The sequence below is a fragment of the Eleginops maclovinus genome, chromosome 6, assembly GCF_036324505.1.
Source record: "Eleginops maclovinus isolate JMC-PN-2008 ecotype Puerto Natales chromosome 6, JC_Emac_rtc_rv5, whole genome shotgun sequence".
NCBI classification, from domain to species: domain Eukaryota; kingdom Metazoa; phylum Chordata; class Actinopteri; order Perciformes; family Eleginopidae; genus Eleginops; species Eleginops maclovinus.
The window spans coordinates 22,973,153-22,988,387 of NC_086354.1; the positions used below are offsets into that span (position 1 = coordinate 22,973,153).

General features: G+C 43.9%; 1 protein-coding gene across 7 annotated transcripts in view; it reads right to left on the reverse strand.

The window, feature by feature from the left end:
• Nucleotides 1-15,235, reverse strand: part of LOC134866079 (partitioning defective 3 homolog) — a 244,430-nt gene that overhangs the window by 115,626 nt on the left and 113,569 nt on the right. For 6 of the 7 annotated variants that reach the window (XM_063886007.1, XM_063886009.1, XM_063886013.1 and 3 more), the window contains exons 8-12: nucleotides 14,699-14,824; nucleotides 12,221-12,642; nucleotides 7,667-7,806; nucleotides 7,325-7,453; nucleotides 4,606-4,641 (exon numbers count right to left, since the gene is read on the reverse strand). In XM_063886007.1, the coding sequence (XP_063742077.1) occupies nucleotides 4,606-4,641; nucleotides 7,325-7,453; nucleotides 7,667-7,806; nucleotides 12,221-12,642; nucleotides 14,699-14,824 (853 nt within the window). The remainder of the gene's footprint in view (nucleotides 1-4,605; nucleotides 4,642-7,324; nucleotides 7,454-7,666; nucleotides 7,807-12,220; nucleotides 12,643-14,698; nucleotides 14,825-15,235) is intronic. The other variant, XM_063886011.1, reaches the window with a different exon arrangement.

Consider the following 15,235-nt stretch of genomic DNA (forward strand, 5'->3'; position numbering starts at 1 on the left):
AAGAGGTTAGACATAAGGGCCCCATGGACAAAATACACTCTATAAGTCCAGACCAGTATATGATGAGGCAACAAAACACGGAGTAAGGGTGACGACTATATAACATAGACATTTAAGGGTGCAAATATACAGGCTGAGGGGTTGAACAGAACATAAATGCACCTAAGAATGGGCACATTTGATAATAAATTAAGTAGATATTAGCTGTAAAATTGATCAAAATATTATTGAAATCACGATGAATAAATACTATTCAAATCGCAGGAAGCACAATATTCGAAAAAATGTGTTGAAAAATCGTCTAAATAAAAGTTGTGTGGAGCCGCAAGGTCCATAAAACCTCTTTACTTCCGGAACATAGTGACATCACTAGGTAACATTTGCACCTCTATTGGCTAGCACTCCAACACATTGCACCTGATCACCAATCACAACATAACTAACCTATCAGAGCAGACTGGGCTCTGGTTTCAGACAGAGGGTGAAAAGAGGAGCTGCAGCACAGACAGTACGAGAAACATAAAGAGCTTTTTGAACATTGAAGCATGGAGGCATGTCCCAGGAGAGACTCTACATACTGATACACACCTGAAGATGAGCACATTTTTCAACGACAGATAAAAATAAGGCTGCAAAAATGATTACTTTTGCCCATATCGTAATACTGATTATTTTTTCCAAATTGTGCAGCCCCATGCTGTTCAATCAATCGCAGCGTGGAATAAGTGGAAGATGTTTGTATATTATTTTGAAGCCAACAACATGCGATGACAGCCTCTAATGGTTTACTGCAACAACAAAAAAAGAGGATGATTTTTGGGTCATTGGACCAATTTTCCAGAAGCGAGTGCTTCTTCCACTCCAATTGTTGTCGACAGAGCTCTCTCGCTCTCTCTCAGGATGAGTCATGCCATGCTAACCTCAAAACCCTCAGCTCTAAAAGCTGTCCACAGAAATATATTATGTTCGCTCTTTTGTCTGATTCATTTTACTTTTCATAACTGCATAAAGAGAGGAATAAAGATAGTATTTATCAACAACATCAGATAGACTTTAGCTCCATTAATCCACACTAAGATCAGCATGAAACCTTGACTGTTTTCTTCCTCAACATCAACTCTCGTCTTTATGTGTGCACACAGTTTATTCACTAACTAGCAGAAATGTGAGTCATGAATACAGTTCTGTTTCTTGTGTGGATTGCACAATATGTGGGGTTTTATTTATCCGTGTCTCTTTGTTTACTGTTGTGCGAGTCATGATTGAGTATGCCTCTGCTACAAACGCTGCCTCGTAAAAGAAATCCAGTTATTCAAATGCAGGATTCAGAGTTATATCATTATGTAATACTCTGAAATGTGGTATTGCTTCTGGACTAAACAAATAATCTTCAGGCGTCAAACAATTATTTATTATTAACTTTTGACACTTTCCAACACGGTCAGATAATCTCTAAAGTAATCGATTCATTAAAAAATAGAGGAATAGATACTGAAAATGTTCTGTTTATTTGTAGCTCTACCTCTCCACCTTCCCGTCTACTGGAAATGTATCTATTACTTGAAAATGGATGCTTGTCCATTAAAAGCTGCCCTGTTCTGCGTGATCCACACCCTGCATCTAAAGCCGCGCAGCATCACGGTGCCTCCGGTGCTGCTGTTGTTGTTGGCGGCGAGAAGTTTAAAATGAGGCGCCTGACAGCAGATAACATCTGAAAGGCTCTGGATCCATTATGGCGGTTGATGTTCCAGGAAAGGGTTAGCACGAGAGAGAGGTTTGGAGTTAGAAAGACAGGAAAGGAGGGAGGTGAGAGGAGACAAAATGGGGGAGACGGGAGACGCCATTTCCTCCATCTGTCTGTCTCTCAGTGCTGGTGTTGCATTGATTTTTAGGGAAGTCCACAATAACAGAAAAGGAAAGTTTTGCTCTAAGTTACAAATCTTTCAACAGGACACACAGTGCTCATTCTCAGGTTCATATTTTGTATCTTTCCATGCTCTAATGTTCTGATTGGTTAACTAGACGGCTCTGTTTTGATTGGTCAACTGCTTAGAGGTGTCCCGCCCCTTATCCTATCACGTACAATGTGTTGGAACGCTAGCCAATAGAAGTGCAGGTGTTACATAGTGATGTCACTATGTTCCGGAAGTAAACAAAGGAGTGTAATGGAGGCATCCAGGAAAGGGGGAAACTGTTTAGTGTAGATCCACTTGTATTGCGATGGGCTTCATCAGTTTCAGACGATATTTAAAGGAAAAGGAGGGCTCTACCGCACTTGGTAGATGACCCAACAAAAAGCTGAACTCTCTGACTTCTATTTCCTTTACAATACTGAAAATAAACAAAAAGGGAGTAGAAAACAAAACTGATTTCTAGGCTTCAAAACATTCCAAACTCAGACGATCAGAGTGGAGCTTTTGATGCCAGCGCTACCACGCTGCCAGCGGTGGCTCGCCAGCTAATAATGTAACATTAACCGCAGTGTCTCTCTCCTCTTGTTCTTTGGGCAGATGGAAGGATGCATGCTCCGTGTCTGAACGAGTGTGTGCACATGTGAGAAGTGCCAGCTGCAGCGGCATTAATCGGCGACGTCCCTGCCATAACGCTCCTCCATGATGAGGATAATCCACACACAGCTGGAAGGCTCGACCGCCAATCAAATTAACCGGCCAATTACACTTCTAGCGTGCCGCGCAGAAACGCAACCGATTACCTGCACTGGTCCAGATGTGAGCTGGAGGTAAAGCCAGATGTGAAGACGTGGTGGTAAATTACAACTCAACTTTGGTATGGAAATGGGGAGTTATGGAAATGTGATCGGCCCTTTCAATCTCAGCAGTAAAGACAGATGAAATTCTAACAGCTGCTTTGTGAGGAGACCGTACAGCTACAGCTGATAGCAAACATCCTGCTGAGCTCATTCTTCACAGGAAGTAGACCCTCTGATTGAAACTACATCTGCTCTCCTCCTGACACACACGGGGTCAAAGGTGTTTTGGCGAAGGAATCGTCAGTGACTATTGTTGAGGAGACATGGGAAGATATCTGGAATTACGCCAGAACGATATCCATATGTTCCAGAACAAAGGCATATCATGCACAGGATGCGTACAGTAAATCCCCTCATCACAGGCGCTGTTTTAACCCCTCATTTACCCCCATATGTCCAAAATGTAAAACCAAACTAGGTTCCCATGCCAATCTTGATGTAAACTGCAGAAATACTGGTCAAAATATGACATAAAATGGGGAAAATGTTCAAGATATGGACCTGCTTTCTTTCATTTTAGGTCTGTCAATTAGAAACAAACTACTGCTGATGGTAAAGTATCATACAACATACTTTCTCTCTCTGCTAGGAATAACATATTACCACAGTGGACCAGTGACAGGTCCCCATCTCTTAAAGGATGGCTCAAAGTTATATTTGAGTAGGAACATCTTACACATTCTACATGTCAAATCTGACCAGTTCTATACAATCTTGCAACTTTACTTGAATTATTTTGGGCCTGATTCACCAACTATACTCAAAAATAGGAACCTCCTGAAGTGGAACTCCTGTAACCTCCTATGCATGTTCTCGCACAATGTAACCACTCTGACTGTTTGGAGCATTGACTGAGGACAATAATGAAGGGTGAGGAAGTGGATCTTCTGTCTTCCCATACCTAAAGATTTATTTTAAAAAGCTTGACAGAGGAGGAACAGAGAATGGTCCAAACAAGTGAGTTCCATCACTTTTTAAGCCACCATATTGGCTAAACCACAGCCATTATCCATCCTGATACATCCTAAATCTAAAGATCCTAGAGTCATGTCGATGGATCTGCAAATCCTCATCATAAATATCTATATTGTCACTGTCTTCTTCTCTTTCAACTACCAGAGAGCACTGTCTTAACTTTTTATGGGCAGACAGCTCTGCACGTTCCTGTGACTTTAGTTGGATAAGATGTGTGTAAAGATTGGGGTTTGAATGTTTTAAGTATGCATATATTACTAGATAGAAAATAGATAAAAATGTTACAAACTAGGAGTGTTTATTTGCATTCAGTGAGATTTTACTGCGCGTGATATACCTCAATGCGTCTGTTCTGTCAGAGTTCCTGTGCACAGACTGCAGTTATTCCCTAAAAAGTCAAAGCGACTGATTGTAATTCACCTCACATTTGAGAGCGAGGCTGCAGCACACCGGCCAGACTGACAACCCTATCCACGGCCGACCAATAAAGCTAACTCCCGTGTGTTTCCACCTTCTCTGACAAACGCAGCTGTGAGGGAGTGATGGAGTGAATTATTCTGCAGCTCCAACAGCCCATACTGATGAACCATGGAATTGTGATTTGTCAGAGCAACTCTGGATGGAGATTGGAATTAGTGTGAGTGACTAACGAGCGTATGCATCACTAGTGACCGGCACTTTCATTGACCAGCTAGTTGATTCCCTCAATGCGTGCATGAAATCCCAACCGAGTCGTGATGCAACTTGTGTTTCTACTAGCAGAGATTTATAACATCCAGGGGAGTTTCAGCTAAATAAAGGAGCAGGAGCTGTTGAGGAAGTGGATTAAATTCAAGGATAATGTTGGGGTGAAAACTTACCAAATCTCTGGGGCTCTGCATCTGCGGCTCAGCGTTCTAGAGGGGAGACAGAAGAACCAAAATGAGTCATGCAACATATTGATTTGCAACAGTGAACATTAAAGGGCGAAGTGTGTGGGACAGGAACTCCCTTTCGGGGGAACTTTTGGATTTCAGCCTTTGCAGACCATTTACATGAACAGAAACCTATATAACACACTACAGGAAAGGGAAAACCCCCCAAAAGCAGATTAGGGCCTCTTAAAAGAAAACAAGAAGCTCTGGAAAGGCACATTTGTGGATAACTGGAAGCAGTGAGATGAGTAGAGATGCAGGATATGAAAATGATCAATCCCAGCAGACAGATGGGGAGTGGGAAGTGTGCACTTAAAATACAAACTGTGGGTCAGAAACAACTGTAGTGTTTGCAAGGATAGAACCACACAGTCCCCCACTGAGGACAGACTGTCTAACCACAGACCTCTCACTGTCCAGCTGCTGTAATCCAGACCAGAGGAACCCTCAGTTTATGCAGAATGCTTTCACCAGATGAAAAAAGAGGTTAACTAATCCATCCAAGGTACAGGCGGTGCATAGTGGACAGTTTTACTCCAAATGACGAATGAGTTGCATGATGGACGCTTTGAACAAGACTCAGTGATCTTTAAACACTTATCTGGTGTTTCTATATTCAGGATGGCCTAAACAGGGTTGACAAGGTTGATAATCTTTTGAGGCAATTAACTCAATCCTAACTTTGATTTAAAACGGACGTGCGCATATTTATAATCTTACAAAAATCTACTAGATAAATCCAAAATAATGTCAGGCTTTTCTTCACCAATGAAACTAAATGTGATTTTGCATAATTGCGCAGTGCATTAATGATAGCATTCTAGCTTATAGCAATGTACATAGCATTATCTGATTGAAGCACCATTAAAGCGGGAAGCTCTTAAGTCATTTTGTTTGCAGGGTTGTTATTATTTCCAAAAGTGATCAAATAGGAGCTAAAGGATCACATCTAAATGCAAGGTCTGTTGTTTTACACCTGCTGCAGATTGTAGCTGTACAAATGATATAACAGCTGTTGACTTCATTCTGTTCATTACACTACGTAAGGTTTAATGTATTAAGCTTAGTAGCTACCATCTTTAATTCACTACAATGGCACTTTTTTATACTCAAAGCTTCTCTAGGCCTTGTTTTTACTGCTATAAAATGTATGTTTGCTATTTAGTCCGCTCTCTCTCTAAAAACCCATGGAAATTGCTCAGCCCTGCACAGAGCTCTGGATAAAGATCCTAGCTGCTCATTCTTTGCGCCAGACCTCATCTCCCTCGAGTTACATCCCCATCCTTTGACATCACCCTCTCCTCTCTCCACGGCTTCTGACCACGGATCAGAAAAATCCTGCCGTCTAACTAGCAGCCGTGCAGAGTCAGCCGGACTCCGAAAACCCGGCGCTTCTAATCTGAAGATGAGTATCGACCAGCGTGGCACTTCTTCCTCTCATCAAACCTGGCCCTGTGGCTACAGCCCGCCGATAGCCGCCTCTGCGTCTCCTGCTGTGATAATTGTCACCAATCAGCTGTTTGATTGACATGACGTGCAGGCGAAACTGCTGCTTGTGACTCTAATGGCTGGGTGAGGCGGTGGGTGCTGGGTCAGACCATTTTTAACGACAACAGAGGGGGGTTTTAAGGCTGTTTGGGGCCATAACTCACGTTAAAACTCGATAAAGTGTGTGTTACAGCCAGCACAGAATCATTGACGTCCATGTGGAGCAAACACCAATTTGATTAAAAGCTTGCCGAGACTAAAAGAAAAATACATACAATTAGGCTTTAGTGTTCTGCCTTGACCATTACACGCTTATCAGACAACTTGGAAGAAGCTCCAAGTGTGTGGTGGATCAAACCTGCTTTTCTGAATTACATATAACATCTGGCATCATGTAACAGTTGCATCAAACATAATATTGTAAGGTTTGCATTAGTTACTGAAGCTGTGAGTGACATCTGTCCGGACGGAGGGACAGCAGCACAAACAGATTAGTACTGTTGTTTGTAAGATGTGATGTGGGTCCTGATTGATATTCAAGCCAAGTGTGTGTTTCACTCTCTGCCTTCCACCTGCCCGGCGTCTGCCTGTTCCTCCCCACATCCATCAATCTGGAGAGCCGGCTCGGAGGCGAGAGAGAGATGGAGGAGCAGAGAGAGAGAGACGGTAACAAAGCGAGAGGGAGAAAGAGTGAGAATGGGAGAAGCGGGAGGGAGAATGGGAGAAGCGGGAGGGAAGGGTGACAGATAAAGAGAGACAGGCCTTTGCGCAACATACACACACATGCACTGTATTTATTTACAATCAGAAAACAGGATCTCTGATTCTGACAGGGATGGAGTGAAAGCGAGAGGGAAGGGGTGAGGGAGATAAAGGGAGAAGATGGAGCACTACAGGTTTCCTCTGAGGCGACCCACAGCTGGTAATAAGAGAGGAGCGGGACAATCAATCTGCATGCTCCGCTAGCGGGTTGTGTTAGCCGGGAGCTCACTGTGCGGATTAACATACACACACACACAGACATACACACACACAGACATACACACACACACACACGGACAGACACACACATAATTTATACCCGTGCATGCACAGGCGACTGTATGTATGTCGTGTGTGTGATGCTGACAAGAGTTGAAGGAATGTTCTGAGGAAAGGTGGAGGATGATAAACGCACCACTTCTCTGGGGAGGAAGGTGTCCTCCTGCCGTAGAACCAGCAGCCCCACAGCCCCCCCCATGGGTGTGGCCCGGAGCAGAGACACCACCTCCTCTTGGGTCCGCCCGTTCAGGTCCACTCCGTTCACCTGCACGGGAGACACAGTGACAGGGTTAAGATACACATAATATGAGGTGAAATTGGTTTGTTGAAATGTCTTAAAAAGCTGAAAATCTGAACTTTTCTTTTCAATTTAAGTTCAGTACCAGTCATTTTGGGGTCCTGATGATCCGAGACACATTTCATAATTGTGTTTTCTTCCATGAATAACTAATAAGCATCGTAGATTCAAAATTCTCACCTCCAGCAGCCGGTCGCCTGCTTTGAGGCGGCCATCTTGGATAGCAGCTCCCCGAGGAAGAATGTTCTTCACGTAGATGGGCGCCGACCCGCCGATGGGAACGTCTCGAGAAGTTATGCTGAAGCCGAGTCCCTCTGGACCTGAGGGGAAGAGAGGAGAGGAGTGCGTGATGATGGGAGTCTGGTTTCATCTGAAGCTCCATCTGACGCCCTGCAGCTCAGGCTGATGTGAATGTGTTTATATTTAGCTGGCTTTGATCAATTGCATTATCCGTTTGTTTTGCGGTAATAAATCAGGAGCATGTCATGATGTTAGGGAAACACCTGGAGACACAATCCAATTAGTGATCATAAAAGTTGCTACATGGAGTAAATGCTGACACCAGCTTTTATGACGGTAAATAAAAACTCTATTTTATTACGAACAAACCTCGCTTAAGTAGAACAAATACGAACCGCTGCACCGCCCACAAGTCGCCCCTAATGAACCAGCACTGAGCTGTAAGTACTTCATATTTTTGTTCCATCATGTGGATTTTTGTTTTTGAGTATTTGAAAGTTTCTGCCTTAAGATGTTTCCATTATGAAGCACTAGAAACACAGGCCTGTAGGTCATGTCATCATTAATCCTCACAATTTCCCTTTTATTAAGAAAGTTAAATACAGGAAATTAAAATAAACGTTGCATTCTGTCAGCAGAGAGATCAAGTAGAGTTATAGTGAACAATTAAAGTAGGATAGTTTGTGAGCCAAGCCCATTTAATGCTTTTAAATTATTGCAATCACGAGTTGGCAGTAAATCAGTTCAGCCTGGAGACTTTTCATTTCTTTGCTTGATATTTAATTGAACCCAGCAACTAAAAATCTAAAAGTAGTAAGAACAAATTACATAACTAAGATCAGTATCAGTCATAGCTTTATTCCAGCGTTTCCACATCGGTCAACAAGTCAACAATCAAAACAGACTCAGGTCCATCCGTCTCCAAAAGCATCGCACCTGGCCACATCCTGCAGTCTGACAGCTTTAAAGGAGGGACTTCATGTAGGGTTTTTTAGGTAAATTCTTCAGGAAACAAAGTTAAAATCAGCTCAGTATCAGAGGACTGTCCCTAATCCCCGCTGCCTGTGTGCCTGAGCTGATGCAAAGGAAAGCGATTCTGTTTCACATCCTCTCAACTAATCCCCGGCATTGATGAGCCAATCAACTTCCTGCAGGCAGACGAGGTGCGGTGTAACAGTCTCCGGTGAATGCCTGCGGTGTTCCCGGCTTTAAACAAGGAGGAGGATCTTTTAAAAAAAACTCGCATTACCTTGATTAAGACAAACCTAAGCAATTTCCTGAGCGGAATGGGATTCCGTGATTGATTTTAATATTCAACGGGATTTGCGATGAGACCGGTGTCTGATTCAAGCACGTAAACAAGGCGGGAGTTTAATCTGTGCTCAAAAGCTGAGGGCTTAAGTCGGCACTCAGAACAACACGGAGGAGCCAAACAGCCTCTCGGGAGTCACTGGTAATCCTGCTGCTTCAACAACAGCAAACAAAAGGTGGAATGGGGAAAAGATAACATCTTTGACTGAGAACATAACAGATCTCCTGGCACTTCATGCAGATTGAATTACTTTTTGTTTCCATGCATGTCTGATCAGGCATAAATAAAAAATGCTGTGTCTCAAGCAAGGACTGGATAGAGGTGCTGAGTGGCACACAAAGCCCCAAGTGGACCAGTTGTAGATTCAAAAAGTTCCCAGGCCATCCTTAGGCCCATAGACTATGCACGTCTGAATTGTCCTTAAGCCGCTGATATTCTGGTCTTGGCTCAGTCAAATGTTTGAATAACTCTGGACTCAACTTTTAAACCCTAATGATTTACATAAGGGCTATTAACTAGTGTTTGTACTGGGTTTTTTACACAAATATACACATTCTATCCCAATTTAGTCAATGGAAAAAGCTCTAGAATGGGAGTGTAGTACCACCGTTTGGCCCCTAAGACAATTTCCTTCAGCCCTTAGTGGGGGCTTAGTCTCAATATGAGATACTTCCCTTACTAGACTGCCATATAGTGTAGTGTACACTTGTGCAGTGATTTGTGTAGGGGTGTTTAAATACACACACGACTGCTGTGCGCTAGCTAGCACAAAGGATCGTTCACGGTACCAAAGACCGCTTATTCAACCCTATAAATCAACCAAAGCTTATACTTTAACACACCACTGTAGTAGTATGAAACTTAAATAGTGAATAAAACCCAGCTGTATAACTATTATTTGTAAAGTGCTGTGTTTACTGGAGCAACAGCTAACGAAGCTAGTCCTACAACTTCCACTACGTAGCCAACATGGCAGTCGTTGAGTTTGGAAAGTGTCAGGCGTCCAACACTAAACTTTTGAGCGTTATAAGGGTGCAAGCCTAGTACTCATAGTGCATTACTCTCCATTGGGATGCACTCAAAACAAGCAATTTAAGTAGGCGACTTGAGACACAGCATAGGACGGAGGAACAAGTGGAACTAGCCGTCGGCTGGGATGGAATATGCATCAACCAGCTGGGTGTTTTCATGTTTTTTGTTCTGGCTTCCTTCTAGCCCCAAGAGAGGGGACAGATTTGGGGGAAAAACCTACACCGGGCATATGGTGCAGCCCTGTCAGACTCGTTGCTGCGGCATTTGACAGCACACAGGCTCCAGCGGCTGCTTAGCAACAAGCTCTCTGGCCCTGAGACCTGGCACCGACACCTGCTATCCTGTTGGCAGAGGTTTGCTCCACCTGTGCCAGCTGTCAGTCAGAGCCTACACCGAGGAGATGTCACCAAAGTTGTATTCCTTGCTGAATTTCCACCTCCTGGATTCTGCAGTGGACGCATCAGTATGCTAAACTCTGCGTGTCTTTAAGCCCGTTGCATCATCAGACACATTCTCTTCTAAGTCTAAGTCGGTTCCTGTTCTTGTTTTTGATGCGCCAGGACTGGAGTGGGGGAAATTGCTTGTTTACTCAGTTGGAATAGAAACACTAGCATCCCTCTAATGTGTAAAGCCTGATGAATGCAAAGCATGTAAAGTATTTTTCACAGACCCTCAGGAAAGAACTAGATGATACTTCGAAAACAAAATGATGTAATACATCACGTAGGGATGTCTTTTTTCCACAATAACAAGAAGAACTTTTTAGATCAAGGAAGTTTCAAAATGATTCCACGTTTGAAGAGAAACTGAAGATGGACTTGTTGCTGGAGATTATCCTATAGAGAGCTGCAGGAATAAACCTTGAAATGAGTCAGCATTTTAGCATTTCGGACTCTCTTGTCTCTAAATAAGATCTGTTGGTAACACACTGATTTCAACGTTTTGTTTACAACACAATACAGTAAACATCCCACTGAATGTATGAAGTTTTCAGGTGTCTTAAAAACTGCGGTCGCTAACAAGGGCCTACATGAGATGACTAAACGTCGCGCCGACCATTAACCGCCTTTAGCTTAGCGGTGGTGACGTGAAGTCATGTGACCGTGCTGTAGTTCCTTTATAGCCCAACATTAGCCGCCTTTAGCTTAGCGGTGGTGACGTGAAGTCATGTGACCGTGCTGTAGTTCCTTTATAGCCCAACATTAGCCGCCTTTAGCTTAGCGGTGGTGACGTGAAGTCATGTGACCGTGCTGTAGTTCCTTTATAGCCCAACATCAGCCTCCTTTAGCTTAGCGGTGGTGACGTGAAGTCATGTGACCGTGCTGTAGTCCCTTTATAGCCCAACATTAGCCTCCTTTAGCTTAGCGGTGGTGACGTGAAGTCATGTGACCGTGCTGTAGTTCCTTTATGGCCCAATATTAGCCACCTTTAGCTTAGCGGTGGTGACGTGAAGTCATCTGCAGTTCCCTTATGTCTTAAGGTAAGCTTTTTTCCCCTGACAACTGCAAATAAGGAACAGTGGTAATAATATGTGAAGAGGATCCTGCTGAACAAAACTGAAACTAAAATCCGCAGATACAAGCGGCCGAAATGGGATTTCTCCGCAGGGTGGCTGGCATCTCCCTTAGGTGTAAGGTGAGAAGTGCAGTCATCCGGGAGGGACTCGGAGTAAAACCGCTGCTCCTTCGCGTTGAAAGGAGCCAGTTGAGGTGGTTCGGGCACCTAGTGAGGATGCCACCTGGGCGTCCCCCTAGGGAGGTGTTCCAGGCACGTCCAGCTGGGAAGAGACCGAGGGGTAGACCTAGGACCAGGTGGAGGGATTATATCTCTTCGCTGGCCTGGGAGCGCCTTGGAATCCCCCAGTCAGAGCTAGCTGATGTGGCCAGGGAAAGAGAAGTTTGGGGCTCTCTGCTGGAGCTGTACCTCGGCGACCCTGACGGACAGCGGGAGAAGATGGATGGATGGAAAATCCAATGGAAAAATCCCATTGGCTTTTTGTCGAGGCAGCCCTAGCTAGCTAATTCCAGGTTGACCTAAAAAAGAATTGCTTGTGGCAAAAACATGACTCAAACCTTGTTGGTAACGACCGAAATATAGTAATAAGTTCAGCCGTGATAGAATAGCCTCTCTAACCTAATCCTTTGTCTCACCTTTCTTTAGTTGGATGTTGAGCCTCCTCCCGACCTTTTTGGTGAATCCTCCCGTTGGCGTAGCGTTCAGCCCCCTCTGAGGTAGGGGTGTGTGTCCTGTGGGCGGCTTGGCTGCGTTGCCCACCGGGTGAGTCACGGGGGGGTAACCCTCGGTCTGATCAGGATGAGGATGGGGTTGGGGTTGAGGGTGCGGATGGGAGTGTGGGTGCGTTTGGGAACCGTGCCGGGACATCCTGTGCGGGGCGTGGTCTATGGCGGACACCGTGCTGCCGCTCAGGGAGTCGGGGCTGAAGCGGCCCGAGGAGTACGCCGGGTTCCTCTCGGCGTGGGACAGCTGCTCGTAGTGCGCCTTCATCGATGTCGGGACCACATGGAACATGATGACGGGGGAACGCATCGCCTGGCGGAACATGTTCTGGGCTCTGGGAGACAGAGATGAGAGAAAGAGGTGATTCATCCCAAAATATGATTTGTATGTAAAATTCATACATGAAAAGAAGTATATCAATAGAGTGTCTATTTTATGTATTGTTTATTAAATGAAAAAGATTAGAGAATACTCTATAATAGACCCATCTATTGGCAAACTTAAAATATATGAACAAATGAAACAAGTTTTTAAGTGTGTAAAGCGTTTTTTGGGGGGGTTTTATGAAACATTAATTGACTGAAATTAAATTTGACTGATTTCCAATAGTTAACTATGCACAAACTTTCCTGGCACTTAATAATATCCGTCTTCGCCCACCTGACGTGTTAATTAATACTTATTGCGGCTCTAAAAAGAGACCGATCCTTCCCTCAGCTCCATCACATAATCCCCTCATTTGGCTCCAGAGGAAGAAGACCTCTATCTGTCGGATAGTTTACAGAAAACCCTCTTTTAAACCCCCCCCTCCCTGTCCCTCCCCATCCCTTTCTCATGTACAGTAGGTGTGAACGGAGACTTATATTGGCTGTCGGCACCGTGTAGCAGCGGAGCCTTGTTAGCGCCACCTGTTTCAATAAAGCACATTTCAGCGCGGCTCTTCCCTCGCAACACCGACAGCTGCACGGAAAATACCGTGGCCCCCAGAATTTCTATTGCTCCCCCAGTCCCCTGAATAACAACCACCCACACCCGAGAGACTTTAGTTGTGAAATTCCAGGCACATTTTTTCCCAGACACTCATAACGATCCCGGAGGGGTCCCGTCTCGCCATCTTTACGACGTCAGGCTGAATCGTGTAGCAGAGAAGATGTAATCCGTTCTTATAAAATAGTGCCTGTTAAATAACAACTGCTGGAGCTCCTGTAGCAACACCATCTACAGAGGCCTTATTCACTGTTCATTCACTCACGTTTTAGGACTACAATAAGTAGAAGTGTTATAATTGGCTGCTACTGCGCTACTTGCACAGATTTACATCTTCATTAAATGTATAAATATGTACTTTTATTTTTTTGCCTTTTTTATCTGCATTTTCTCTGTTTTTTTAGTCCCATTTAGAACTTGAATAATAGCTAAACAGTAGGGTTGACGCACTATAATGTAAGTGGGATTTAAAGGTTGGTTCACCAAAATATATTCATTTCTCACAGTTATAGTGATTCATTGTCTTGCATTTAATCAGGTTTCTTTTACGACTCCAATTTGTTGGTTAGCCATTTATTTGAATTTTCTTTCAACCAAATAAATATTCACTTTTTACTGAAATGAGTGGAGAATAAAAATCTGGAAAGTCATTTTAAAGCCTTAAAAATTGAAAAAAAACTGTATTGCACGAAAGTGAAAAACATCCATTATATTCAAATACATATTATGTCTTAATATCATTTTGATGAACACATCCTTTGAATAACTTAACCTGAAGTCCCACGAGGCATAAACAAAACATCATTGTACACAGCTGTGTGTGTGTGTGTGTGTGTGTGTGTGTGTGTGTGTGTGTGTGTGTGTGTGTGTGTGTGTGTGTGTGTGTGTGTGTGTGTGTGTGTGTGTGTACAGATGTGTGGTATATCATAAATGCATTGTATACTAGAGTAGAAAACATACACATATTTAGTACACCTTTATACTGACAGGTGAGCATCACTGGACATTATATATACACACCCTGAAGGCATGTATATAGAAAGAGGAAGGGGGTTAGCAGGTGGGTTTGGTTAGGCAGGTAATGAAAGCATAGGCTGTGAATATTAGGAGCCTTATTCCAATTCCAGAGAGAGAGAGAGGTGTTACAATAGAAGTCGTGGAGAAGCTGTCACTGAAACACGAAGGGAATAAAGGCAGGGAGGATTGCTCCAGCGACCTACAGGAATTAAACAGGAAAAGGTTAGCTTAGCTTAGCGCAGTGACAGGCAGCGGAGGAACCTGTGCACCGGCGGAGAGGAAGGTCACGAGGAGGGAGGAGAACAGCAGAGAGAAGGGAAGGATTTAGCACTGTAGGTGTTAGACCAGGGAGGGAAGTCCAGCGCTCAGCAGGGCTGCCGTCTTACTGTTCGAAGCGGATGTTCCGCAGGTCTCCGTTATTGATACGGACGATACAGTCGTTCTCCTGGAAGAGGCCCTGCTGCTCCGCCTTGCCTCCCGTCTCCAGACGCTTGACCAACAAGCCAAGAGTCCTGAAAGGTTCAGAAGTTTGAGTCAACAGGAGGGAAAGAGGATGGATTCAATATGGCTGCTGTGGACAGAGCAGGTGGAGAGGAGAGTTATTGCTGGAAGTTTCTTTGGAACAAGTTAGAGGTTTTTACATTCGTTTTTCTGTCTTGAAAATGCTACTGTTGGTTTATAAAGTGCTGAACAGCTTAGGGCCAAAGTAAATGTCTGATGTTCTGCTATATTATTAAGCATCCAAAAGTCTGCTTTCTGTCCCCGGAGTCAAAACTAAACATGGAGAAGTTTTTATGCTCTATATATCTGAAAAAACTCCCAGAAATTGGAGGTCCTCAAGACTAAAGACAACTCTACATATCTTAAAGTGCAATGCTACTTTGTTCTTTGTATTTTATACCCATCTCATTCAATTTAAGGTT